Source organism: Hyla sarda, chromosome 11, assembly GCF_029499605.1.
Source record: "Hyla sarda isolate aHylSar1 chromosome 11, aHylSar1.hap1, whole genome shotgun sequence".
NCBI classification, from domain to species: Eukaryota; Metazoa; Chordata; class Amphibia; order Anura; family Hylidae; genus Hyla; species Hyla sarda.
The window spans coordinates 16303736-16331118 of NC_079199.1; the positions used below are offsets into that span (position 1 = coordinate 16303736).

Sequence of the window (27383 nt, forward strand, 5' to 3'; positions counted from 1 at the left end):
ATAAGTGAGTCCACCCCTCACATTATATATACAGTATATCCCATAAGTGACTCCACCCCGCACATTATATACAGTATATTCCATAAGTGACTCCACCCCTCACATTATATATACAGTATATCCCATAAGTGACTCCACCCCTCACATTATATATACAGTATCTCCCATAAGTGAGTCCACCCCTCACATTATATATACAGTATATCCCATAAGAGAGTCCACCCCTCACATTATATATACAGTATATCCCATAAGTGACTCCACCCCTCACATTATATATACAGTATATCCCATAAGTGACTCCACCCCTCACATTATATATACAGTATCTCCCATAAGTGACTCCACCCCTCACATTATATACAGTATATCCCATAAGTGAGTCCACCCCTCACATTATATACAGTATATCCCATAAGTGAGTCCACCCTTCACATTATATACAGTATCTCCCATAAGTGAGTCCACCCCTCACATTATATATACAGTATATCCCATAAGTGACTCCACCCCTCACATTATATATACAGTATATCCCATAAGTGACTCCACCCCTCACATTATATATACAGTATCTCCCATAAGTGACTCCACCCCTCACATTATATACAGTATATCCCATAAGTGAGTCCACCCCTCACATTATATATACAGTATATCCCATAAGTGAGTCCACCCCTCACATTATATACAGTATATCCCATAAGTGAGTCCACCCCTCACATTATATATACAGTATATCCCATAAGAGAGTCCACCCCTCACATTATATATACAGTATATCCCATAAGTGACTCCACCCCTCACATTATATATACAGTATATCCCATAAGTGATTCCACCCCTCACATTATATATACAGTATCTCCCATAAGTGACTCCACCCCTCACATTATATATACAGTATATCCCATAAGTGACTCCACCCCTCACATTATATATACAGTATCTCCCATAAGTGACTCCACCCCTCACATTATATATACAGTATATCCCATAAGTGACTCCACCCCTCACATTATATATACAGTATATCCCATAAGTGAGTCCACCCCTCACATTATATATACAGTATATCCCATAAGTGACTCCACCCCTCACATTATATACAGTATCTCCCATAAGTGAGTCCACCCCTTACATTATATATACAGTATATCCCATAAGTGAGTCCACCCCTTACATTATATATACAGTATATCTCATAAGTGAGTCCACCCCTCACATTATATATACAGTATATCCCATAAGTGAGTCCACTCCTCACATTATAAATACAGTATCTCCCATAAGTGTCTCCACCCCTCACATTATATATACAGTATATCCCATAAGTGAGTCCACCCCTCACATTATATATACAGTATATCCCATAAGTGAGTCCACCCCTCACATTATATATACAGTATATCCCATAAGTGACTCCACCCCTCACATTATATATAGTATATCCCATAAGTGAGTCCACCCCTCACATTATATATACAGTATCTCCCATAAGTGAGTCCACCCCTCACATTATATATACAGTATATCCCATAAGTGAGTCCACCCCTCACATTATATATACAGTATATCCCATAAGTGACTCCACCCCTCACATTATATATACAGTACATCCCATAAGTGACTCCACCCCTCACATTATATATACAGTATCTCCCATAAGTGACTCCACCCCTCACATTATATATACAGTATCTCCCATAAGTGACTCCACCCCTCACATTATATATACAGTATATCCCATAATTGAGTCCACTCACCAATTTTTGTATACATTTCTGTATTCTCTTTTCATGAAATAACCCTGTGGTGAGTGCACAGCCTGTAGAACAGTATATATAAATAATATACACACACCAGCGGTGTAGCGGTGGTCTGTAACCTAGGCAATGAGCTAGGGTAGGAAAGGAGGTAAATTTGCCTTATGATTGTATTTGTAAAAATATTTAACTTGACGTACACTACAGGTTTAACCATGTTAGTTGAGATGGGAACACCCATGACAGAGTATAACGTCCAATCATACCATAGTCTACTATAAGGGGGGGGGGGCCTCATTGTCCTTGTACCTTCACTTGGACATTGGGTGACAAAGAAATTAATGACATTATATAAACCAGGATTATTATCCAATATTGGTATTACCTTACATATGTGGATCCTGAAGCACAACTCCAACTGCACCACTTCTCTGTGATGTGATAATATTCATGGCCCCCTGAAGAATACATACATGCCAGAGAAACATAGCGGGACAGGAATCACCTACTACAATTACTCTGAAAATTGAAAACTTCTACATCAGCTGAGACTGGAGCTGATGGGGGAGATCAAAACCTGTGCAGAGGGAAAGTTGCCCATAACAACCAATCAGATTGCTTCTTTAATTTTTAACAATAGGTTCAGTCCCATGGCGCCCAATCTTCACATAGGCTTCAGTCCCCGCTGACATCCAAGTGGGTTCTTCTGCATGCAGGATTTACTAACCATCCCAGGAGAAGGTAGAGGTAGGTGTGTGTATGTGTGTGTGTGTGTGTGTGTGTGTGTGTGTGTGTGTGTGTGTGTGTGTGTGTGTGTGTGTCCTTAAAGGAGTACTCCTTCCCTAGACATCTTATCCACTATGCAAAAAAAAAAACCAGGGGATAAGATGTCTGATTGCGGGGGTACCGCTGCTGGGGACCCCCACAATCTCTCCTGCAGCACCCACTTGTCATCAGCCTCATAGAGCAAAGAGTGCGTGATGTCATGAGGAGGCGGAGCCTTGACAAAACGATACTCCGGCCCCTGTATCGGGAGTCATCAGACACGGAGCAATCTTCACTCCGTGAGGCTGATGACAGGTGGGTGCTGCAGGAGAGATTGCGGGGGTCCCCAGCAGCGGTACCCCCGCAATCACCCACTTGTCATCAGCCTCACGGAGTGAAGATTGCTCCGTGTCTTATGACTCCCGATACAGGGGCCGGAGTATCGTTTTGTCAAGGCTCCGCCTCCTCATGACATCACGTACTCTTCGCTCCATGAGGCTGATGACAAGTGGGTGCTGCAGGAAAGTTTGCGGGGGTCCCCAGCGGTGGATCAGACATCTTATCCCCTATCCTTTGTATTTAATAGGGGATAAGATGTCTAGGGCCGGAGTACCCCTTTAAGTGTACAGCCCATGAGCTGAAACAACAGCTTAAAGGCTTAGGCTATGTTCACAGATGAGACTGTCCGCACAGAACATGCAGCCGCTAGAACCACTCAGAAATGCGCCATCTTACAGATAACGGGTTTCCGTGCAGACTCCACAGAAAGAATAGGACTTGTCTACTCTTTCTGCAGACACCGGAATTTAAAATTAAACATGTGGATGTCAATGGGACTCTGCTGCTGCGGAATTCTTATGCGGAAATTCCATCGTTTGAACCCGGTGTAGTGGAGAAAACTGTTCCTGTAGCGGGATGTGACCCTTCACAAACGGACACCCTTTTCTGCTTTACAGCCGGCTCCCTCTCACTCCCTAATTCTAACCCCCCACTGTTCTGTCCACGGGAGGTTTCTGTCCTCCCTGAGCACAGGTAACATTCGGCTACAGGTCACCGGCCTTATCCTGAAAAGCCGAAAAATACAATAGCGCATATTGACAGCACATCCTGTCCCTGTGTAAGTTACTTCACCAGGGGGCGCCCTTCTTTTCTTTACTCATAGATTTCATTACTTTTAGGACACCTTGTTGTTGGGTTAAAATTAGAGATGAGCGAACTTACAGTAAATTCGATTCGTCACAAACTTCTCGGCTCGGCAGTTGATGACTTTTCCTGCATAAATTAGTTCAGCTTTCAGGTGCTGGAAAAGGTGGATACAGTCCTAGGAAATAGTCTCCTAGGACTGTATCCACCTTTTCCAGCCCACCAGAGCACCGGAAAGCTGAACTAATTTATGCAGGAAAAGTCAGCAACTGCCGAGCTGAGAAGTTCGTGACGAATCTTATTTACTGTAAGTTCGCTCATCTCTAGTTACAATGTCTACGGCTAGGGCAGTGTTTGCCAAACAGTAAGTCTCCAGCTGTTGCAAAACTACAACTCCCAGCATGCCCGGACAGCCTCTGGCTGTCCGGGCATGCTGGGAGTTGTTGTTTTGCAACAGCTGGAGACACCCTGTTTAAAAAAAAAACACTAGGCTAGGGTTACAAAGCAACCTTCGGCAGTGCAGCAGAGGATTGTCACCCTGTTATAGGGGTTATCCAGGAATAGAAAAACAAAGCTAATTTCTTTATATAAAAAAAAACAGCTCCACGTCTGTGTGCAGGTTGTGTGTGGTATTACAACTTGGCTCCATTCATTTCAGTAGAACTGAGCTGCAGAACCACACCCAACCTAGAAGCAGACAGGGAGAGTTTTTTTTAAAGAAATTAGCTCTGTTTTTTCTATTTCTGGATAACTCACCCCTATTGATAGTGAATGTGGTCACGTTGCGAACCACAAGTTACTGCAATTTCTCTACCTGCTGGAATCCTGCGAGACAAGACAGATAATTTTTTTTTTTTTTTTTTTTGCAAATGTCGGACTACCCCCTATTGTTTATCATGAATGAGGAGACAAGGAAACAGCCCAGAAGTTTTAAGATGTCAGGTTTATTTACATGTATTTTAGTGCTGTAAACAAGGTTCTCACATTCGGGTTTGAGGCCAGAATTCTCGTAGCTCTTCAATCGATATCAACCAACTCCACTTCAAAGATCAGCTTAGCGTTAGGTGGGATTCTGGTGATCGCGGTTAAGGAAACTTAAATGGGCACGGTCATTAAAACCGATTTTTGCTAATGTTGAATAAAAAAAAAAAATAAAAAAAATCTTTCTAATGTACTTTGTTAAAACATAAATAATAATAAAAAAAACAAACATTTTATTTGTGTTTAGAAAAGCTGCCACTAGGTGTCTCCCTACTTGTCCAGAGCACATTTCCCCCTATCTCTTGCACAGACTTTAGACTCCTGCTGGCCTGGCAGAAGTCCAAAATCAGGAAATGGTGAGGGGGATGGGGGGGGAGTTGCAGCCTAAGCCAATCATAGCTCATCTCACACTGAACTGCTCTGGGCTGTGTGTAGCAGAGTGAGGGAGGAAGTTCTCCCCTGTATGGCTTCAGATGATGTCACGTCTGCTGGGGAACACCCCTTCCCAGTCTGTGAATCTGACAGAGACTGAGCAGAAAATACAGAGCAATATCAAGGTAGAAAACGTAAAAAAAAAAAAAAAAATGAAGGCAGGGGGTGACCTGGGAGGATTATAAAGTTTAACAAGATTAGGACAGGTACTCTGAGTGCCCATGACTGTTCTTACCCATTGTCCTCGGCAGAGCCTTGTGAGTCCAGCGATCAGAAGAGACACTGGAACAGCTGAGTGCGCGGCTTATGGTAACCAAGATCTGACAGCTGCATTTCTCACACTGCAAAATACCGTGCCAACTACGCTGCTTATTTTTACACACACAAAAAGCGGTGGAAATATGGCCTTAAAGGGGAACTCCGATACTTAAAGGGGTAATCCAGAGTTAACTAACTTAACTATCCTGCCCATTATGAATAATTATGCTAGTTTTACATTTACTTGCTAAACCGCTCTGCCGTGGATCGTCTTCTTTTTCTTCATTATATGGTCCCCCCAGGTCTATTTCCTTTCAGGTCCGGATGATGTTTGTTTCATAATTCTTTGTTGGTATCGGGGGGCTTGGCTATTTCTTGTATTTACTCACAAGCCAGCCCCCTGATGATGTTTGCGGTGCATCTGTAAATTCGATTCGTCACAAACTTCTCGGCTCGGCAGTTGATGACTTATCCTGCATAAATTAGTTCAGCTTTCAGGTGCTCCCGTGGGCTGGAAAAGGTGGATACAGTCCTAGGAGACTCTTTCCTAGGACTGTATCCACCTTTTCCAGCCCACCGGAGCACCTGAAGGCTGAACTAATTTATGCAGGAAAAGCCATCAACTGCCGAGCCGAGAAGTTCGTTACGAATCGAATTTACTGTAAGTTCGCTCATCTTTAATAATAATAATAATGATAATAATGATAATAATGATAATAATGATAATAATGATAATAATGATAATAATGATAATAATGATAATTAAAATAGGTGTATCCTGCTGCCACACCAATGTTGTTCCACTTTAACCTCTCTCTCTCTTAGGACAGTGTTTCCCAGCCTGTGTGCCTGTAGCTTTTGGAAAACTACAACTCCCAGCATGCTGGGATTTGTAGTTTTGCAATAGCTGGAAGCAAACTGGCTGGGAAACACTGTCCTAGAGTACTCCATAGAAAACCCTTGACCCTTGCTGGGCTACCTTATACCCTGACCCCATTTCTCCTTGCCACCTATGGATTCAAGCAAAGAAAGTGGTGCAGGAATACCCAACCCAACACCGGATTAGAAGGATACTTGGCGTCCGGTTGCCCTTTCTTGCCGTAAGCCCATTCTGATTGGATTTCCAATTTGGCTTTTTCTCCTTTGCTCATGGTAAGAAGCGCCTCGTCCCACTGCAAGGGATACAGACCGGGTTACATGCCGCTCCTCGTATTAGGTTCAATGTGAATGGATACAAAGAATCCTACTCACCCCTCTTATCACTCTGCCAAGGCCAACTTTAAAGCTCAGGGGTTTGGCACCTTTCTTCTTCTTTGCACCTGTTATGTACAAGAGAATAGATTTTTTTTTACTCCTGCAGTAAGGTGGCATTTCCTGTCTTCAACATTTTTCGCTCCTCTTTTTCCCCCTGTATGCGTACACCCTCAGGTCAGCCGAGCGTGCATGCAATTCTGAAAAGTGGCAGGGTCAGCTGACTTTGAATAGGCATGGTCATTTATAAGAAAAAAGAAAAGAATGGTTTTTAATAGAGAATTGCGCACTTAGGCTGCATGCACACGTTTTTGCAATACAGTTCCCAGTCAAAAAACGTATGGAACTGTATAGAAAACCGTATGCATTGACTTAATGTAATCTGTATGTCAAACGCATCATCCGGTTTTGTCCGGTTTTTTTTTTACCCGTACCCAAAACCGTAGTCTACCACGTTTTTTTGGTCCGGGTGAAAAAAAAACTGTATTGAACCGTATAAGTTTAAAAATTTTTTTTTAACATGGGGGTCAATGTGAACCGTACAGAACTGTATGTGCGTACGGTTCCATCTGGTTTTTGACTTTGCACAGTTTTTTTTTTTCTTGGAATTTCAATCAAACAAGTGAAACTTTATTCAAAATGGAGTGAAAAGTTAAAAACATATACGTTTTTCTTAAAAAACGGATGCAACCGGACATCATTTTTTAACCATATACGGGTTAAAATTTGTACACACGTTTTGATACAGTTTAGTCAGGTTTTGAGGAATCCTTTTTTCATCAAAAACCTGATACGGGAACTGTATTGCAAAAACGTGGTGTGAATGCACCCTTAGCGTGTTCTCTCCCGGCTGTGTCACATGACCTTGACGGACACAACGTTAGTAATTGATTGGGGGGCATAAAACACTTTTTGACATATCACTAGGGTAGTGTTTCCCAACCAGTGTGCCTCCAGCTGTTGCAAAACTACAACTCCCAGCAGGCCCGGACAGCCGAAGGCTGTCCGGGCCTGCTAGGGGTTGTAGTTTTGCAACAGCTGGAGGCACACTGGTTGAAAAACTCTATTCTATTCCAGGGGTCTCCAAAACTGTGGCCCTCCAGCAGTTGCAAAACAACTCAGAGCATGCCTAGCCCAGGCATGCTTGGAGTTGTAGTTTTGCAACAGCTGGAGGTCCACAAGTTGGAGACCACTGTTCTATGCTGTGGATAGGGGGATGATTCTCTTTAGTGGGATTATGCAAAAACAGCACCACTCCTGTCCATAGGTTGTGTGTAGTACTGCAACTTAGTCTAATAAAGCAATATCCGAGTATAATGTTATTAGCCATAGTGCACAGATCTTTCCATATCAGCTAAGCCAGTGGTTCTCAACCTGGGGTACAAGTATGAGCCATAGCAATAGGTCCCCAATAGGTCCCCAGACCAGAGGAGCAGTGGAGAACCAAAGCGGAACAGTATGGTGGCCTACAACTATATATGGGGGCAGTTTGGGGGCCTACAGCTATATTTGGGGGCCTAACAACTTTATGGGGACACAAACTGGGTACTACTACTGCGTATGACAATAAATATGGGGAGTTTGTAAATAGGTGGGTATTGTACTGCAGAAAGGAGCCTAAAATGTTTGTTTGGCTGGTTCTGTGGAGAAGTCTTGTATGGGAGAAATCTTCATGGCGGTCTAGGCCAGATAGTGAAAAAGAAAAGAAAAGTAAACAACTCCAGTTAGAGAAGACGTCACCTGTAAATCGAAGGACTGGGGATATAGGGAAAGGAACAGGGGGCTTGTTAAAGAGGAAAGTAAGACATATGAATTATACTATGATCATTACAAAATGTCTAATATGGGGGGGACAATTTTTTTGGGAATGGGCTGTCAAGGAGTACTCAGGTGAAAAACTGTTGAGAACCACTGAGCTAAACTGTCCGGCTTGTACTGATTCTGTGACGTCACATCACACACTAAATGCAGTCCGAATCCCTCCTCCCCTCCTGTCAGTTCAGGACAAGACCATTGATGTGAAGAAGGGGGAGCTCATATTACTGCTCTTCAGATTTTAAGGCAGAAGGAAGCCTCTCTCAGATAAGACAGCAGTGAACCTGCTCTGACAAACTACTGCAAATGAGAAAGGCTTCCTGCTGTCTTAAAGGAATACTCCGGTGAAAACCTTTTTTCTTTTAAAATCAACTGGTGGCAGAAAGTTAAACATATTTGTAAATTACTTCTATTAAAAAATCTTAATCCTTCCTTTACTTATTAGCTGCTGAATACTACAGAGGAAATTCTTCTCTTTTTGGAATGCACTCAGATGAAATCATGAGCACAGTTATCTCTGCTGACGTTATTATAATAATAATAATAATAACGCTTTATTTATTGTTGTCCTTAGTGGGATTTGAACCCAAGTCCCCAGCACGGCAAGGCAGCAGAGCTAACCACTGAGCCACCATGCTGCCCTTAGCATACATCTGCTATGCATGGTTGCTAAAATGGACAGATGTCAGCAGAGAGCACTGTGCTCGTGATGTCATCAGTGTTCCAAAAAGAAAGGAATTTCCTCTGTAGCATTCAGCAGCTAATAAGTACTGGAAGGATTAAGATTTTTTAATAGAAGTAATTTACAAATATGTTTAACTTTCTGCCACCAGTTGATTTAAAAGAAAAAAGGTTTTCACCGGAGTACCCCTTTAACCCCTTAAGGACGCAGGGTTTTTCAGTTTTTGTACTTTCGTTTTTTCCTCCTTACATTTTAAAAATCATAACCCTTTCAATTTTCCACCTAAAAATCCATATTATGGCTTATTTTTTGTGTCACCAATTCTACTTTGCAGTGACAGTCATTTTACCCAAAAATCCATGGCGAGACGGAAAAAATAAATAAATCATTGTGCAACAAAATTGAAGAAAAAACGCAATTTTTTAACTTTTGGGGGCTTCCGTTTCTACGCAGTGCATATTTCTGTAAACATGACACCTTATTATTCTTTAGGTCCATACAGTTAAAATGATCCCCTACTTATATAGGTTTGATTTTGTCTCACTTCTGGAAAAAATCATAACTACATGCAGGAAAATGTATACGTTTAAAAATGTCATCTTCTGACCCCTATAACTTATTTTTCCACGTACGGGGCGGTTTGAGGGCTCATTTTTTGCGCCGTGATCTGAAGTTTTTATCGGTACCATTTTTGTTTTGATCACTTTTTATTCATTTTTTAAGGGTATAAAAAGTGACCAAAAATTTTGGACTTTGGAATTTTTTTACGCGTACGCCATTGACCATGCGGTTTAATTAACAATATATTTTTATAGTTCGGACATTTACGCACGCGGCGATACCACATGTTTATTTTTTTTATGGGAAAAGGGGGGTGATTCAAACTTTTAATGGGAAGGGGTTAAATGACCTTTATTAACACTTTTTTAAACTTTTTTTTCCCCAGTGTTATAGGTCCCATAGGGACCTATAACACTGCACACACTGATCTCTCATGCTGATCACTGGCGTGTATTAACACGCCTGTGATCAGTGTTATCGGCGCTTGACTGCTCCTGCCTGGATCTCAGGCACAGAGCAGTCATTCTCCAATGGGACACCGAGGAGGCAGGTAAGGTCCCTCCTGGTGTCCTGTAAGCTGTTCGGGACACCGTGATGGTCCCGAACAGCCCGACTGAGCACCCGGGATACTTTCGCTTCAGACACGGCGGTCAGCTTTGATCGCTGCGTCTGAAGGGTTAATACAGGGCATCACCGCGATCGGTGATGTCCTGTATTAGCCGCGGGTCCTGGCAGTTGATGGCCGCCGGGACCAACCCGATATGACGCGGGGTCACTGTGTGACCCCGCGGCATATCGCGGGAGCCGGCGGAGGACGTAAATATACGTCCTTCGTCGTTAAGGGGTTAAAATCTAATAAGTAGTATTATCAGCTCCCCCCTTTTCATATCGATGGTCTGGTTCTACAACTTAGTTCCATTCACTTCAATGAAGCGGAGCTGCCATAACCAGACATAACCTGAGGACAGGTGTGGCGCTGTTTCTGTAAGAAAAAAAAAAAAAAAAGCTGTGTTTTTCTCATCCTTGACAACCCTTGCTGCCAACATTGTGCTGCTATAGTGCCACTCTTCTCCATAGCCTCCATCTACTACTACAATACCAGACACGACCATGGGAAATAAAAGTGCCACTCTTTCCGGAAAACGCAGACTTATCAGATTCTAAGTAAATATGTTTTATATAGAGAACGATAGACCAAAGTGCACTTCACTTACTAGTAGAGATATTGGAGTCGAATACGGTGCCGTCCTCTAGAGTCCCGGTGTACCAGCAGTGGACGGTGTCTCCTTTCTTTGGGAAGTTGGTTTTATCCCCCTTTTTCAGAATGGACTTGGTGTATTTTGGGGGACCCTAGTCAGAGACAAGAGAGAATCTACTTAACGGGGTTGTCCGGCAAAAGAAACAACCTGCGTACGGTTTTAAAAAGTATAATAAAGCCATATACTAAAATAGTGTTAGTAGGGATGTCCCGATACCGATACTAGTATCGGTATCGGGGCCAATACCAGGTATTTCCATGGCATCAGGGACTCGTCTAATGTCCCCGATACCATATCAGATACCTGGTGGAGTGCTCCGCTGTCCGTTCACCAGTCCGAAGAGCTTATATTACCGCTCTTCAGATTTTAAAGGCAGAAAAAAGCCTCACTTGGATAAGACAGCAGTGAACCTGTTCTGACTGAAACTACTGTAAATGAGAAAGGCTTCCTGTTGTCTTAAAATCTAATAAGCAGTGCTATGAGCTCCCCCCTCTTCACATCAATGGTCTGGTTCTGAGCAGACAGGAGAGAAGGGGGGAGCAGGGATGGAAGCTCTGCGACGTGGTGAAAACTACAAGGAAGAGAGCAGAGTTGATATGGCGAGATCTGTGTAGTATGGATAACAACATTATATTAGTAAATTGCTTTATCATACGTTTTAACACCGTACACTGGTTGTTTCTTTTGATGGTCAACCCTTTTAATATATACTAAATTATTTATAGTAGCGTATATATTATATACAGCATTCTACAAAACTTACATCATCCACAACTTCTTCTTGCTTCGTTTCGGTGGATTTTCCATCGCTGACTTTGAGATCCTTAACGTCTTTAGTCACTTTAGCCACCACGTCCTTCCCTTTGAATTGCTGAAACAAGAGGGAGAAGGGGTGCAAAGGGTCATCAAAATTCTATATCCCCCCCCCCCAAAAAAATAAATAAATAAAAAAAATATAAAAAAAAAAAACACACATAGGTGTCAGTGCACCATAGATGGGCATGGGGTGAGGGGTTACATTTTATAGGTGGAATCGCTTTTCTTAGAGCTTTACTGTTTACTATTCTTCTGTTATTCCTCCTGGAAACTTACGAACACATAAACAATTGTTTGTTACCGTTCCGGATTGTCAATAGGCTGTTTCCCTATACCACTAGTCTCCAAACTGGGGAGACCAGTGAGATATATATATATATATATATATATATATATATATATATCACTGGTCTCCCCAGTTTGGAGACTAGTGGTATAGGGAAACAGCCTATTGACAATCCGGAACGGTAACAAACAATTGTTTATGTGTTCGTAAGTTTCCAGGAGGAATAACAGAAGAATAGTAAACAGTAAAGCTCTAAGAAAAGAGCTCTTTTCTGTCTAAGTAATTTCTGATGACACGTGTCTCGGGAACCGCCCAGTTTAGAAGAGGTTTGTTATGGGGATTTGCTTCTAAACTGGGCGTTTCCCGAGACACGTGTCATCAGAGATTACTTAGACAGAAAAGAACAAGCTTAACTTCAGAAGCTCATAAGTACTGAAAGGATTAAGATTTTTTAATAGAAGTAATTTACAAATCTGTTTAACTTTCTGGAGCCAGTTGATATATATATATATAAAAAAGTTTTTTCCTGGATAACCCCTTTAAACATACATTTCCAGGAGGAATAACAGAGGAACAAAACAATGCATGGTTAAAAAAAATATATATAAAATAAAAAATTGTATTATTGAGCAAGCAGATACTATTTTTCCTTAAGCAGTGGTCTCCAAAATGTTGCAAAACTACAACTCCCAGCATGCCCGGACAGCCAACGGCTGTCCGGGCATGCTGGGAGTTGTAGTTTTGCAACAGCTGGAGGTCCACAGTTTGGAGACCGCTGCCCTAAAGGGAAACTATAATGTTGCTACGGTGGCAGGATACATGTTTAAAACTTTCAGCAACCCCATAGCCTACTGCTACAGCGATAGGTCTACGGAATTGCCGGCAGTCCCATGCAAGTCTATGGGCAATTGCGAAAAACTCACGATTTCGCCCGCCGGAGTCTTAAACGTGATTTCCACCGCCGCGACAACAACACAGTTACCATCCGACTCCTCCTACAGATGATGAATGCGCCCCACACCTACCTTAGTCAGAAAGAGCTTTTCGTAGGCAGTGATGAGTTGATCTTTCTTTGCCGTTTTCGCCACATTTTTAATGTTTCCGAGTAGTTTATGTTCTGCAAGGAACTGGGGAATAAAAGGTTAACAGATTTATTAACATATATCATGCAGCGCTACACCGCCATGTCTAGCTCTCCGGCTACTGGGGAAGAACTACAACTTCAAGCATGCTCAGGAAGCTTTAGGTGAGAAAGTATCTGCAAGAGTTATTTTCTATACTGATTGCAGGGCGGCCCAAAACAAAAACAAAAATTTTCAGGTCAGACCTGGAGGACTGCAAAACTACAAGTATGGTATGCTGGGAGTGGAAGTTTTGCAACAGCTGGAGGCACATTGGTTGGAAAAATACTGGCCATAAAGGGGTACTCCGGTGGAAAACCTTTTTTTTTTTTTAATCAACTGGTGCCAGAAAGTTTAACAGATTTGTAAATGACTTCTATTTAAAAAAAAAAATCTTAATCCTTCCAGTACTTATTAGCAGCTGTATGCTACAGAGGAAATTATTTTCTTTTTGAATCTCTTTTTTTTTTTTTTGTCTTGTCCACAGTGCTCTCTGGTGACACCTCTGTCCGTGTCAGGAACTGTCCAGAGCAGCATCGGTTTGCAATGGGGATTTTCTCCTGCTCTGAACAGTTCCTGATACGGGCATCAGGTGTCAGCAGAGAGCACTGAGGACAAGACAAAAAAGAAATTCAAAAAGAAAAGAATTTCCTCTGTAGCATACAGCTGCTAATAAGTACTGGGAGGATTAAGATTTTTTAATAGAAGTCATTTACAAATCTGTTTAACTTTCTGCCACCAGTTCATTTAAAAAAAATAAAATAATAATAATAATAATAATAATAATAAATAATGTTTTCCACCGGAGTAATCAGCAGCCAGGAGGGGATTAGCCGTCATCATACGGCCACCCAGGGCATTCATCCCTTTACAAGGACGGTACTTGAGGGTCTGAGTGAGTGGTCCCTATTGGACCGTACATCCTTACATCATATTTTTGTTAACTTTCTTTCCTACATATTTATCCCCTGATGAACCCCGCATTACTCCACACTATCTATTTTGGAGGGGGGGAAACGCGTCGGGATTAATTACATTGTATTTTTGTGTATATTTACATAGTTTACTCTTTCTAGGAGTTTGTGTTCTAATAGGGGAAGTTTTGAGCCATATACCATTGATCGGAGCTCATCTTCACCTATACTTATTTACAATTATTTTTGTATTTTGAGGACTATTTATCTTATTACTAAATACTATTAAAAGTTACATTTGAAGTGAGCTAGCTATTCACCTTCTGTGAAAACCTCGTCCATATAGCCCGAGTCAGGATCAAGCTATCTTATTTACCTTCAGGGATTTGTTTATAGGGCAAATTGGGAGTACCCCTTTAAAGTCACACTACCATTATATTCATCCTATTGTCCATAGGGGGCAGTATAGTAAACTAGTCAGCAACCACTTAGATTTGAGCGCAGAACAGTTGTCACCTCCCCCCTTTCCCCACTACGACTGGAAATTCTGGAAAACATTCATCAGTAGGGGGCGACACTGAGCATAGGAGAAAAGCCTTTAACCAGGACAATGAGAACCCTAATTAACTTTTCCAACATCTTGGGACATTATACCACGTCTCTAGCAATCTATATGAACGCACCGGCCTTCGACCTGTGTATAAACTACTGCTGGGAGTTGTGGTCCCACAAGATCTTCAAAGTTTCGCCTCCCCCCACCCCAAAAGCTTTTTACAATAATAATACCGCTTCAGAGGCGTTCGTCTGCAGGAAGGTGATCACATCTTTCTTGGACAACTCTTCACTTTGAAGCTGCTCTTTGCTCCACTCCCTGACGGGCTCCCCTGCAGCAGCTGCCATGACATGTGCTGATTTTTTCAGATTTTTTTTTAAATTGTCCTGTCCCTTTAAACAAATCAAACTTTATCAAACCGGAAAACAAGATCACGTGGTGTTTCGCCACCGCCATATTGGATGTTGGAAGGATGAACCCAAATTGCGCGTCTTCTGCTAGGCACCGCCCACTCCTGTCACATGACGAAATTATCGGGTCCTATAGCCGCAATCTCTATTATCATGTGGAGACATGTATTGGTCACATGATTGTGACATCATCACAGGTCCTACACGTCCAGTATCTAACGCAAATACATAGCAGATCGGTCCGGGTCGAGCAATTAGCCACATTATCTTCGCGGGTTAGAAGATAATGTGGCTAATTAAAGATCTGTGATGATGAGTGATCATTTGACAGGAGTAGGCGGAGCTCAGCAGTAAGAGCGCGTAAGTGCTGGTAAAGGACCTTCGCCAATGGTCATGTGACAGGAGTGGGCGGAGCGCAGCTGAAGGGTTGTTAGTTATATTAAAGTTTAGTTAAATATAAAAAAAAAAACAATTGGTCACGTTTCCTGTGTGGATTTGAGCTAAACCCCTCTTGTGATTAGTTACATTAAAGTTCAGTTAAATAATGCAAAAAAATAAAAATAAAAAAAATGTGTGAGTGGAGGTCACGTGTTTCCTGTGTACACTGGAGCTGCCGTCTGCAGCCAAACCTCTTAGTGACTTAGGAACTGATAGTGCGAGTGAGAAGGCGTTACTTCCGGTAGTGACGTGTTTCCGGGGCGCGGATTTCAATCATCTGTCTATCATGCAGTGTTTATGTCACATGGAGGGATGAACGGGAAGCAGAGGACTCTGTTCCAGACGTGGGGGTCCTCTGTGGCCCCTGAGCCCAAGAGACCCCCGGAGCCCTTGGTTAAGAAGAATAAAGGGAAGACTGTAAGGAAGGGGAAGAATAATTTGTCCCAGGGGCCACGACTTGGGACCACTGTTGCCCCGGAGGAGGATGATGAGGATGATGAAGTGCTGCTGGTTGCTGTCTATGAGGCGGAGAAGTCTTTAAATGGAGGTGTACAGGCTGACTCTGTGGGCTTGGGCCCCTCTAGAGCCCCCTGGTGTGACTCTGACCCTGTGGCCCCGGGCCCCTCTAATGCCCCCCTGCTCTGCCCCCCTCCTGATGCCACCAATATACAGAATTTACCCGGGTTTGACCTGTCGGCCGGAGGCGTGTGGATCTATCCCACCAACTACCCGGTGCGGCAGTACCAGTACGACATGGCGCACACCGCCTTACTGCACAACACCCTGGTCTGTCTCCCTACAGGTCTGGGCAAGACATTTGTTGCCGCCGTGGTCATGTACAACCTCTACCGCTGGTACCCGTCTGGTAAAATTGTCTTTATGGCGCCCACCAAGCCTCTGGTGGCGCAGCAGATCGAAGCCTGCTACCGGGTCATGGGGATCCCTCAGACGCACATGGCGGAGATGACCGGTAAGGAGTAGGGGCTGTATTTGTTATGGAGAGCCGTTGGTTGCCGTATATCATGACGCTCATGCAGTCTCCACCTTAGGCTCCTTTCACACTATGAGCATTCATCCATTATTAAACGTCGGTTTTCTGTGTAAAAACTGATGTATATTGACATAACGGATGAAATAACGGGTGCTAACGGCTGAATAGTCATCTGTTAAGACCCGTTATAACATCCCTCATGTACGGCCATTTTAACTCCTCTGCCTACAGACTTACACAGCCGGGACTACTACTACTCCCATCATGGAACAGACTTCTATCCATGATTGGAGTAGTAGTTCCCCAGCTGTGTGAGTCTGCTGGTGGCTGGGGAGGTTACATTAGTGTTTGTACTACTACCTCCATCATGAAACAGACTCTGTTCCATGATGGGGGTTGTAGTACAAGGCGGAGGGATTGATCGTACCGGGTCTCACTTCTGAGACCCGATGTGATTAGAAGTTATTAAACGGTAGCGGGCGGCATGCTGCGCTCCCCTGCGATGTACAATGTATTTACTTTCATTTTTTAATTCCCTGCCAGGAGCCCTAAATGGCCGGTACTGAGGAGCCATTCAGGGCTCCGGGCGGGGTTTTCAAATAGAAGTGCTGCGGTGGGGAAAGATATATAGAATCGCTGGGTATAACTCTTTCCCTCACAGCGCTTCTATATATCTTGCCCCCCCGCAGCACATTTATACGGTGTGTTCCCCCCCCCCCCCCCCCCCCCCACAGCGCTATCATAAGCCAAAGCTGTCCGGGCATGCTGGGATTTCCAGTTTTGCAATAGAGAGAGCTCCCACAGTCACCAAGCTCACCCAGCAAGCTACATGGTAAATCTCATGCTGGGATTTGTAGTTTTTCAACAGCTGGAGGCACGCTGGTTTGTTAGGACCCCCATCCAGAAACAAGATTGGGGTGTCCCTACAAACTTGTATTATTTAGACATCAATTTACATAAGTGCCATGTAATTCTACAATCCTCCTTTAGTGGCCACTGTAGCTAATGGAAACTTTCCCCAGCAATATTACCTGTTTGTTAGAAGCCGAAGTTCCATGAAATGGGTTTCAGAATACTGGGGTCCCTGGCTGGAGATTGCAGCGGTCCCCACAGGATAAGATGTGGGGTATCCACACACTAGGGGATAAGATGTCTGGTACCAGAGTACCCCTTTAAGTCTGTATTTTTTAACAGATGTTGTGCCCTCCGCTCTGTCCTGTGCATCCAGTATGTTGTGTTTAATGCTGTATGTATTGTCCTTGTTCATTCAGGATCCACTCAGGCTCATAACCGTAAAGAAATATGGCAGAAACACAGGGTCTTCTTTTTAACTCCCCAAGTCATGGTGAACGATCTTACCCGTGGTGCCTGTCCGGCACGTGACATCAAGTGTCTTGTCATAGATGAAGCTCATAAGTCCCTCGGCAATCATGCGTACTGTCAGGTAAGACCCAGGACAGGTCAGTCCCTTTTCGTTATGCAGACCCCGTGAGTCAAGGGTTTTTTCCCCCTGAAAGAAGCACCACTTTCAATGTGCTTTCTCTTGTATTTCAGCTTAAGCTATGTTCACACGGCCGTTGTGCTCCCATCCGTTCAGGGTCTGGTTTTTTTTTTTCTGTTGAACAAACCCTGAACAGGTCAGAGCACAACGGATACTGCTGAGTCCTATTGACTTTGAATGGGGTCTGTTGGGTTTCTGTCTGGGGTCCGTTGTTTTACGGGAATGGAGCGGAAAAAAAATTAGGACATGCAGGATTTTTCTCTCTGCTTAGTTTCCATAATTTGTACGGACTTGGCTGGCGGAGCTCAACGCTAATATTAACCTACCCTTTTATATACAGTCATGGCCGTAATTGTTGACACCCCTGAACATTTTCAAGAAAATGAAGTATTTCTCACAGAAAAGGATTGCAGTAACACATGTTTTGCTATATACATGTTTATTTCATTTGTGTGTATTGGAACTAAACCAAAAAAAGGGAGGAAAAAAAGCAAATTGGACATAATGTCACCAAACTCCAAAAATGGTCTGGACAATATTATTGGCACCCTTAACTTAATATTTGGTTGCACCCTTTGGAAAAAATAACTGAAATCAGTGGCTTCCTATAACCATCAATATGCTCCTTACACCTCTCAGCCGGAATGTTGGACTCTTCCTTTACAAACTGCTCCAGGTCTCTCTTATTGGAAGGCGCCTTTTCCCAACAGCAATTTTAAGATCTCTCCACAGGTGATCAATGGGATTTCGATCTGGACTCATTGCCGCCACTTAAGAACTCTCCAGCGCTTTGTTGTCATCCATTTCTGGGGGCTTTTTGATGTATGTTTGGGGTCATTGTCCTGCTGGAAGACCCAAGATCTCAGATGCAAACCCAGCTTTCTGGCACTGAGCTGTACAGTGCGACCCAAAATCCATTGGTAATCCTCAGATTTCATGATGTCTTGTACACATTCAAGGCCCCCAGTGCCAAAGGCAGCAAAACAACCCCAAAACATCACTGACCTCCACCATATGTCACTGTAGGTACTGTGTTCCTTTCTTTGGAGGCCTCATTCCGTTTTCGGTAAACAGTAGAATGATTTGCTTTACCAAATAGCTCTATCTTGGTCTCATCTGTCCACAAGACATTTTCCCAGAAGGATTTTGGTTACGGTACTCAAGTTCATTTTGCCAAAATGTAGTCTTTCTTTTTTATGTCTGTGTCAGCAGTGGGGTCCTCCTGGGTCTCCTCCATAGTGGGGTCCTCCTGGGTCTCCTCCATAGCATTTCATTTCATTTAAATGTCGACAGATAGTTCGCACTAATGCTCCCTAAGCCTGCAGGACAGCTTGAATATCTTTGGAACTTGTTTGGGGCTGCTTATTCACCATCCGGACTATCCTGCGTTGACACCTTTCATACATTTTTCTCTTCCGTCCACACCCAGGGAGATTATCTACAGTGCCATGGTTTGCAAACTTCTTGATAATGTTGGGCACTGTGGACAAAGGCAAATCTAGGTCTCTGGAGATGGACTTGTAACCTTGAGATTGTTAATTTTTCTACAATTTTGGTTCTCAAGTCGTCAGACAGTTCTCTTCTCCTCTTTGTGTTGTCCATGCTTAGTGTGGCACACACAGACACACAATGCAAAGACTAAGTGAACTTCTCTCCTTTTTATCAGCTTTCAGGTTTGATTTTTATATCGCCCACACCTGTTACTTGCCCCAGGTGAGTTTAAAGCAGCATCACATCCTTGAAACAATCTTATTTTTCCACAATTTTGAAAGGGTGCCAATAATTTTGTCCAGCCAATTTTTGGAGTTTGGTGATATTATGTCCAATTTGCTTTTTTTCCCTCCCTTTTTTTGGTTTAGTTCCAATACACACAAAGGGAATAAACATGTGTATAGCAAAACATGTGTTACTGCAATCCTTTTCTGTGAGAAATACTTCATTTTCTAGAAAAATTTTAGGGGTGCCAACATTTACGGCCATGACTGTATCTTCCCCTGCAATACCACATGCAGCCTATGGACACGTATGGCACTGTTTCGGGCCCTTTTCTTTTTCTTTTACAACCACTCGGACCTCTACTGATTACAGAGGCCCCTTTCTCCCCAAGTAAATGAAGTGGCAGCGTTTACGTTAGGTCACCTTTTACATCTATTCTCAATGGGACTTTTTAAAGTTTACTAAAACTTTTTATATAATGTAGATAATACCATTCTATGTATATTTGTAATATACATTGGTTAAAAATTGTGTATATTTTTGGGTGAAAAAATGTTGTCCCTGCAGCTATTGTCTGTGTGTCTTTATGAGGAGTCCAAATACAGGAAGTGAGCGGAGGACAAGCAGGGACCGGTGCAGACTCCTGGCTTGCGAATCATCTTGATGAATTTTCACATATTTTCAAGGCAGCACAAAAGACCTTTGAAAATGTGAGGAGAAAAAAAAAAGTGTGAATAATATCGCTGCAGCAGAAATTACAGTGGTTTTTAAGAATCCTCCCCATTGATTTTAAAACGCTCAAGTGTTTTAGATAAATATAAGTTTAAAAATATATATTAACAAAAGCAGCCAGGACCCAGAAAAGTAGTTTTTGGGGTGGTCCCTACAGTTGCTCCGAGCCCCGCTGGCCCTGAGTAAATGTCCAATCTGTGTATCGGAAGAGACTTGCCTCTTTGGGGTGGAGAGCAGTCATTAGGACCCACCCCATTGACTAGTTACTCTGGTCTTGAGGCTTTATTTAAACCCCCGAGTGTGTTCCAGGACCCCATTTCCTTCACCTGTTTTTTGGTTGCTGGCAGTTTGGGCAGCATAATACAGGTGACTGGTTCCCTTTAAAGGAGAACTCCAAAATAGGAAAATAGTCCTGCAGTAAAAAAAATAGAGGTGCATACCTTCCTTCGCTTCCCCGGTGCCTCCGGTAACCCGCTCCGGTCTCCGCCACGATCCTCTTCCTGGTTGCCGGTGGTCGGCGAGTCGTACTGCGCTCAGCCAATCATCAGCCGCAGCGAAGTCCTGACTCGGCCGGCGATAGGCTGAGCGGCAGCAGGTGCCAGGGAGGAAAACGTCACACTGCCGCTCAGCCTATCGCCGGCCGAGTCGGGACTTCACTGTGGCCGGTGATTGGCTGAGCGCAGTACGACTCGCCGACCACCGGAAACCAGGAAGAGGATTGTGGCGGAGACCGGAGCGGGTTACCGGAGGCATCAGAGGAGCGAAGGAAGGTATGTACCTCTTTATTGTTTTTTACTGCTGGCAGTATGGAGTACAATTTTCCTATTCTGGAGTTCTCCTTTTTAAAGGGGTACTCCGCTGCTCAGCTTTTTGGTACAAACTGTTCCGAACGCTGGAGCCGGCACTGGGAGCTCGGGATGCCATAGACCCGCCCCCTCATGATGTCACACCCCACCCTCTCAATGCAAGTCTATTCGTCAGGCCCCCTCCCATAGACGTGCATTGAGGGGGCGTGGCATCACATGGGGGCGGGGCTATGATGTCACAAGCTCCCGGCTCCAGCGTTCAGAACAGTTTGTTCCAAACGCTGAGCAGCAGAGTACTCCTTTAAGTGGCCTGGGGTCTTCCCCACCATCTTTGTTTCCCTGCATGATCTATCGTGCTATCCTAGTGCCATGATTGCGCCCTTGACAGCCAGTCACTGGCCTTCATTCATCTGACATAAGGTCTGCGAGGCCGATGACTGATTGTACATTGTTCAGGCGCGTCACCATTGCAGGAAAGTAAATGAAGACAGGAACAGAGCGGTGGCGCTATCAGCCATACTTTTATTTTTCAGCATTTTTTTATTTATTTTTTCTTTTATTTAAATTATTTTTTGTAGCGTCCAATTTTTTTATTTTTATTCTTCTTATTCCAGGTTGTACGAGAACTTAGCACTTATACCACACAGTTTCGGATCTTAGCTCTCAGCGCCACCCCTGGCAGTGATGCCAAGGTGAGAATATGTGTTGTCTTTTTAAATTTACGATAAGCATTTTAGCGCGGAATAGGTTAATTTTTTTAATGCAAAATCAGGGTATGTTTACATGTACATAAACTGCTAATCTGCAAATCCTCCACTATTTAGGATTTTCTGCAGACCGATCGAAGTCAGTGATGGCAAATTCTGCTGCGGATTATTTACGTGTGAACTTAAAAAATGTATTACTATGTAATAGGTCAGTGGTCTCAAACTGTGGCCCTCCAGATGTTGCAAAACTTCAACTCCCAGCATGCCCGGACAGCCAACGGCTGTCCGGGCATGCTGGGAGTTGAAGTTTTGCAACATCTGGAGGGCCACAGTTTGAGACCTCTGTAATCGGTGAATCTGTTTGCAAATAAATGTCATCCCCTGGTAACCCTTGAAGAAAAAAAAAATATATAAATATATATATATATATATATATATATATATATATATATATATATATATATATATGACTCAATGTATGTGTGTATGTTCCAGCATCACGTCCAAACGGCTAAACATATTAACATGAAACTTGGCCACATGTTACTTATATGTCAACAACAAACATAGGATAGGTGATTTTAACCCTTACTCACCCCCATTTGCAAGGGACGGGGTTTATGTTTAAAGTCCCATACAAGTCTATGGGAAATATATGTTACTGCATAACTTCCAAATGGCTGGAGATATTTCGATAATACTTGGTCACATGTCACTTATATGTCCACTTAAAATATAGGATAGTTAATTTAACCCTTAACTACCCCCATTTGGAAGGGTTGGGTTTTTTTTGTTTAAAGTCCCATGCAAATCAATAGGAAATGTATGTTCTCATATAACTTCCGTACGGCTGAAGATATTTCAATACCTGGTCACATATTACGGGACGGGATGGGAGGTCGGGGAAAGGAGGACTGGCTAGGAGGTCGGGATATGAAGTCAAAAGCTTCCTCCTTTGTTTATTTTCCTCCCCAACAAGGATTAGGAAAGTATATCCTAAAAATCCCAAATAATATAAACCCCGAAATGACATCCATTGACTTCCTGTCCAGCAGGTCTATACTGTAGCGCATCCTATTTTAGCAATTGTTATTATCTGCTAAATCATGTTTTCATTCTTCTAGTCAGTGCAGCAAGTTGTATCCAACCTGTTGATCAGCAGAATCGAGCTGCGGGCGGAGGATTCCCCGGACATTCAGCCTTATTCTCATGAACGGCAACTTGAGAAGTTTGTGGTTCCTCTGGGAGATGAATTGGAAGCTGTGCAGAAGTCCTATATACAGGTAAGTCCTGGCTACTTGATGCAGTGTTTCCCAATCAGGGTACCTCCAGCTGTTTAGAAACGGCTGCAGGCACCTTGGATGGTAAACAATGGCTTGATGATATCATAATAATGTGGATAACAGGAATTGGTTTAAGGCGTTGTACTGAATAAGGAAAATGCAGCTTGATTTCTTAAAAAAAAAAAAAAAAATTAATAAAAAAAAGCAGCACCATGCTGGTCCTAAGGTTCTGTGTGGTATTACAACTTTACTTAAAGGGGTATTCCAGGAAAAAACTTTTTTTTATATATCAACTGGCTCCAGAAAGTTAAACAGATTTGTAAATTACTTCTATTAAAAAATCTTAATCCTTTCAGTACTTATGAGCTTCTGAATTAAGGTTGTTCTTTTCTGTCTAAGTGCTCTCTGATGACACCTGTCTCGGGAACCGCCCAGTTTAGAAGAGGTTTGCTATTGGGATTTGCTTCTAAAATGGGTGGTTCCCGAGACACGTGTCATCAGAGAGCAACCTTAACTTCAGAAGCTCATAAGTACTGAAAGGATTAAGATTTTTTAATAGAAGTAATTTACAAATCTGTTTAAAGGGGTACTCCGGTGCTTAAACATCTTATCCCCTATCCAAAGGATAGGGGATAAGATGCCTGATCACGGGAGTCCCACCGCTGGGGACCCCCGGGATCATGCACGCGGCACCCCGTTTGTAATCAGTCCCCGGAGCGTGTTCGCTCCGGGTCAGATTATGGTCGACTGCAGGGCGGGCGGCGTGTGACGTCACGCCTCCACCCCCGTCACACGCCGCCGGCCCTGCGGTCGCTGGTAATCGGTCCCGGAGCGAACACGCTCCGGGCACTGATTACAAACGGGGTGCCGCGTGCATGATCCCGGGGGTCCCCAGCGGCGGGACTCCCGCGATCAGGCATCTTATCCCCTATCCTTTGGATAGGGGATAAGATGTTTAAGCACCGGAGTACCCCTTTAACTTTCTGGAGCCAGTTGATATATAAAAAAAAGTTTTTTCCTGGATAACCCCTTTAATTCACATTAAAAGGGTACTTTAGGGAACTGAACTTATCAGACTAGGGGATAAGTGTCTGATCACCGGGTGGAGGGGATTTGACCGCGGAGACCCCTCACGATCTACTGTATGGTTCCCAGCCACTTACCTGTCCTTCGCACTCTCCAGCCCACACTTTCCTGGCCGAGAGGTGATTACCTACTCAGGACTTGAGAACCAAAATTGTGGAAAACTATCAACAATCTCAAGGTTACAAGTCAATCTCCAGAGATCTAGATTTGCCTTTGCCCACAGTGCGCAACATTATCAGGAAGTTTGCAACTCATGGCACTGTAGATAATCTCCCTGGGGGTGGACAGAAGAGAAAAATTTATGAAAGGTGTCAATGCAGGATAGTCCGGATGGTGGATAAGCAGCCCCAAACAAGTTCCAAAGATATTCAAGCTGTCCTGCAGGCTCAGGGAGCATCAGTGTCAGCGCAAACTATCCATCGTCAATTAAATGAAATGAAATGCTATGGAGGAGACCCAGGAGGACCCCGCTATGGAGGAGACCCAGGAGGACCCCGCTATGGAGGAGACCCAGGAGGACCCCGCTATGGAGGAGACCCAGGAGGACCCCGCTATGGAGGAGACCCAGGAGGACCCCGCTATGGAGGAGACCCAGGAGGACCCCGCTATGGAGGAGACCCAGGAGGACCCCGCTATGGAGGAGACCCAGGAGGACCCCGCTATGGAGGAGACCCAGGAGGACCCCGCTATGGAGGAGACCCAGGAGGACCCCGCTATGGAGGAGACCCAGGAGGACCCCGCTATGGAGGAGACCCAGGAGGACCCCGCTATGGAGGAGACCCAGGAGGACCCCACTGCTGACACAGAGACATAAAAAAGTAAAACTACATTTTGCCAAAATGAACTTGAGTAACCAAAATCCTTCTGGGAAAACGTCTTGTGGACAGAAGAGACCAAGATAGAGCTTTTTGGTAAAGCAAATCATTCTACTGTTTATCGAAAACGGAATGAGGCCTACAAAGAAAAGAACACAGTACCTACAGTGAAATATGGTGGAGGTCAGTGATGTTTTGGGTTGTTTTGCTGCCTCTGGCACTGGGGACCTTAAATGTGTACAAGACATCATGAAATCTGAGGATTAACAACGGATTTTGGGTCGCACTGTACAGCCCAGTGTCAGAAAGCTGGGTTTGTGTCCGAGATCTTGGGTCTTCCAGCAGGACAATGACCCCAAACATACGTCAAAAAGCACCAGAAATGGATGACAACAAAGCGCTGGAGAGTTCTGAAGTGGCAGCAATGAGTCCAGATCTAAATCCCATTGATCACCTGTGGAGAGATCTTAAAATTGCTTTTGGGAAAAGGCACCTTCCAAGAAGCTTATTGATGGTTATAGGAAGCCACTGATTTCAGTTGTTTTTTTCCAAAGGGTGTGCAATGAAATATTAGGTTAAGGGTGACAATAATTGTGTCCAGACCATTTTTGGAGTTTGGTGACATTATGTCCAATTTGCTTTTTTTTCCTCCCTTTTTGGTTTAGTTCCAATACACACAAAGGGAATAAACAAATATTCTGTGTATAGCAGAACATGTGTTACTGCAATCCTTTTCTGTGAGAAATACTTCATTTTCTTGAAAATATGTGTGTGGGGGGGGGGGGGTCCTGTGATCAGACACTTATCCCCTATTCTGTGGATTGGGAATAAGTGTCTGATAAGTTCAGTTCCCTGGAGTATACATGTAATGGGGCTGCGATACCACACACAACCTGAGGACAGGTGTGGTGCTGTTTTTGGAAGGAATCGCCTCTGTTTTTCTAATCCTGGACAACCCTTTTAATGGTCTACTTGAGTCTTGCTTTCAGGTTGGACATTTTTCTTGTTGCTCTTACCTATATGGTTAAATATTTTTTTTTTGTAGTGTTGAATCGGAGACTTTAAAGGGCATCTGCCATCTCAATTCCGTTCCTGTGGAAGAGATTTAAAGGTGTTATCCAGGAAAAAACTTAGATATCCATCTATCAACTGGCTCCAGAAAGTTAAACAGATTTGTAAATTACTTCTATTAAAAAAAATCTTAATCCTTTCAGTACTTGGGAGCTGTTGAAGTTGAGTTGTTCTTTTCTGTCTAAGTGCTCTCTGATGACACCTGTCTCTGGAACTGTCCAGAGTAGAAGCAAATCCCCATAGCAAACTTCTTCTACTCTGTGCAGTTCCCGAGACAAGCAGAGATGTCAGCAGAGAGCACTGTTGCCAGACAGAAAAGAACAACTCAACTTCAGCAGCTGATAATTATTGGAAGGATTAAGATTTTTTTAATAGAAGTCATTTACAAATCTGTTTAACTTTCTGGAGCCAGTTGATATATATAAAAAATTTTTTTTTTCCTGGAATACCCCTTTAAGTGAAGTATCTAAATGCATGGAGTTTGTTCAGACTCATGACAGCTGGATTGTTTTGACATGAGACTTGGGACCTGTCATTGAGATAATGGCGGCGGGGGGGGGGGGGGGGGGGGGGTGGAGGGCCAGGATCATTGGTTCTTGAGATCACACAGGGTTCCAGCAATCAGACCTTTCTGCCATCATACACTTATCCCAGTGTTTCCAAACCAGTGCGCCCCCAGCGGTTGCCAAACTACAACTCCCAGCATGCCGTCCATGCTGGGAGTTGTAGTTTTGCAACCATTGGGGGCACTCTGGTTGGGAAATGTTGCTCTATTTTGTAGACAGAGAATAGGTTTTAATGGTGGGTTAATTTATTTTACCCTTGTTACCCCTGGTTCTCCAATCCCTCTCTTGGCTCAGCTCGTGGCATTGTGGCTCAGCTTGATGTTGCAAAAAGAAATAAGGCTGTTTTTGAGGATGGCTCAAAAAGATGGTGTGTTTGAACAAAGCCTAAAACTGTCAAATGCCTTGTGTGTAAAAAGGATTTTTATCAGCCAGTGTGCCTCCAGCTGTTGCAAAACGACAACTCCCAGCATGCCCGAACAGCCTTTGGCTGTCCGGGCATGCTGGGAGTTGTCGTTTTGCAACAGCTGTAGACACACTGGCTGATAAACACTGTCATGGACATAGCCTAGAGCTCAGATCTCCCGCTCACCAGTCTTACCAGCATATCCAGTCTGTTCTGTATAGTACGTGAGCCTGACCTTTATAATAGCGAATGTTC

General features: G+C 43.6%; 2 protein-coding genes across 2 annotated transcripts in view; one reads left to right on the forward strand and one right to left on the reverse strand.

The window, feature by feature from the left end:
* Positions 1–4604: 4604 nt before the first annotated feature.
* FKBP3 (FKBP prolyl isomerase 3) lies at positions 4605–15091 on the reverse strand. Its single transcript, XM_056546752.1, has 7 exons — positions 14837–15091; positions 13041–13142; positions 11677–11784; positions 10869–11004; positions 6597–6664; positions 6420–6517; positions 4605–4746 (listed from the first exon to the last, which is right to left on the reverse strand). The coding sequence occupies exons 1-7, from the start codon at positions 14948–14950 to the stop codon at positions 4692–4694; spliced, it is 681 nt and encodes a 226-aa protein (XP_056402727.1). The 5' UTR covers positions 14951–15091; the 3' UTR covers positions 4605–4691.
* Positions 15092–15265: 174 nt separating this feature from the next.
* The window catches only part of FANCM (FA complementation group M), a 120185-nt gene continuing 108067 nt past the window's right edge, over positions 15266–27383 (forward strand). Inside the window, exons 1-4 of the mRNA XM_056546749.1 lie at positions 15266–16421; positions 17714–17886; positions 21812–21889; positions 23029–23187. Coding sequence (XP_056402724.1) covers positions 15749–16421; positions 17714–17886; positions 21812–21889; positions 23029–23187 — 1083 coding nt within the window. The 5' untranslated portion in view covers positions 15266–15748. The remainder of the gene's footprint in view (positions 16422–17713; positions 17887–21811; positions 21890–23028; positions 23188–27383) is intronic.

What these genes read in the sequence shown, in the direction of transcription:
- FKBP3 (XM_056546752.1), bottom strand. Translation starts at nt 14,950, where the DNA reads ATGGCAGCTGCTGCAGGGGAGCCCGTCAGGGAGTGGAGCAAAGAGCAG. An exon ending in CGACTCCAATATCTCTACTA is followed by an intron (nt 6,665 to 10,868) that starts GTAAGTGAAGTG and finishes TGTACATAACAG; the next exon opens with GTGCAAAGAAGAAGAAAGGT. An exon ending in TTGGCAGAGTGATAAGAGGG is followed by an intron (nt 6,518 to 6,596) that starts GTGAGTAGGATT and finishes TATCCCTTGCAG; the next exon opens with TGGGACGAGGCGCTTCTTAC.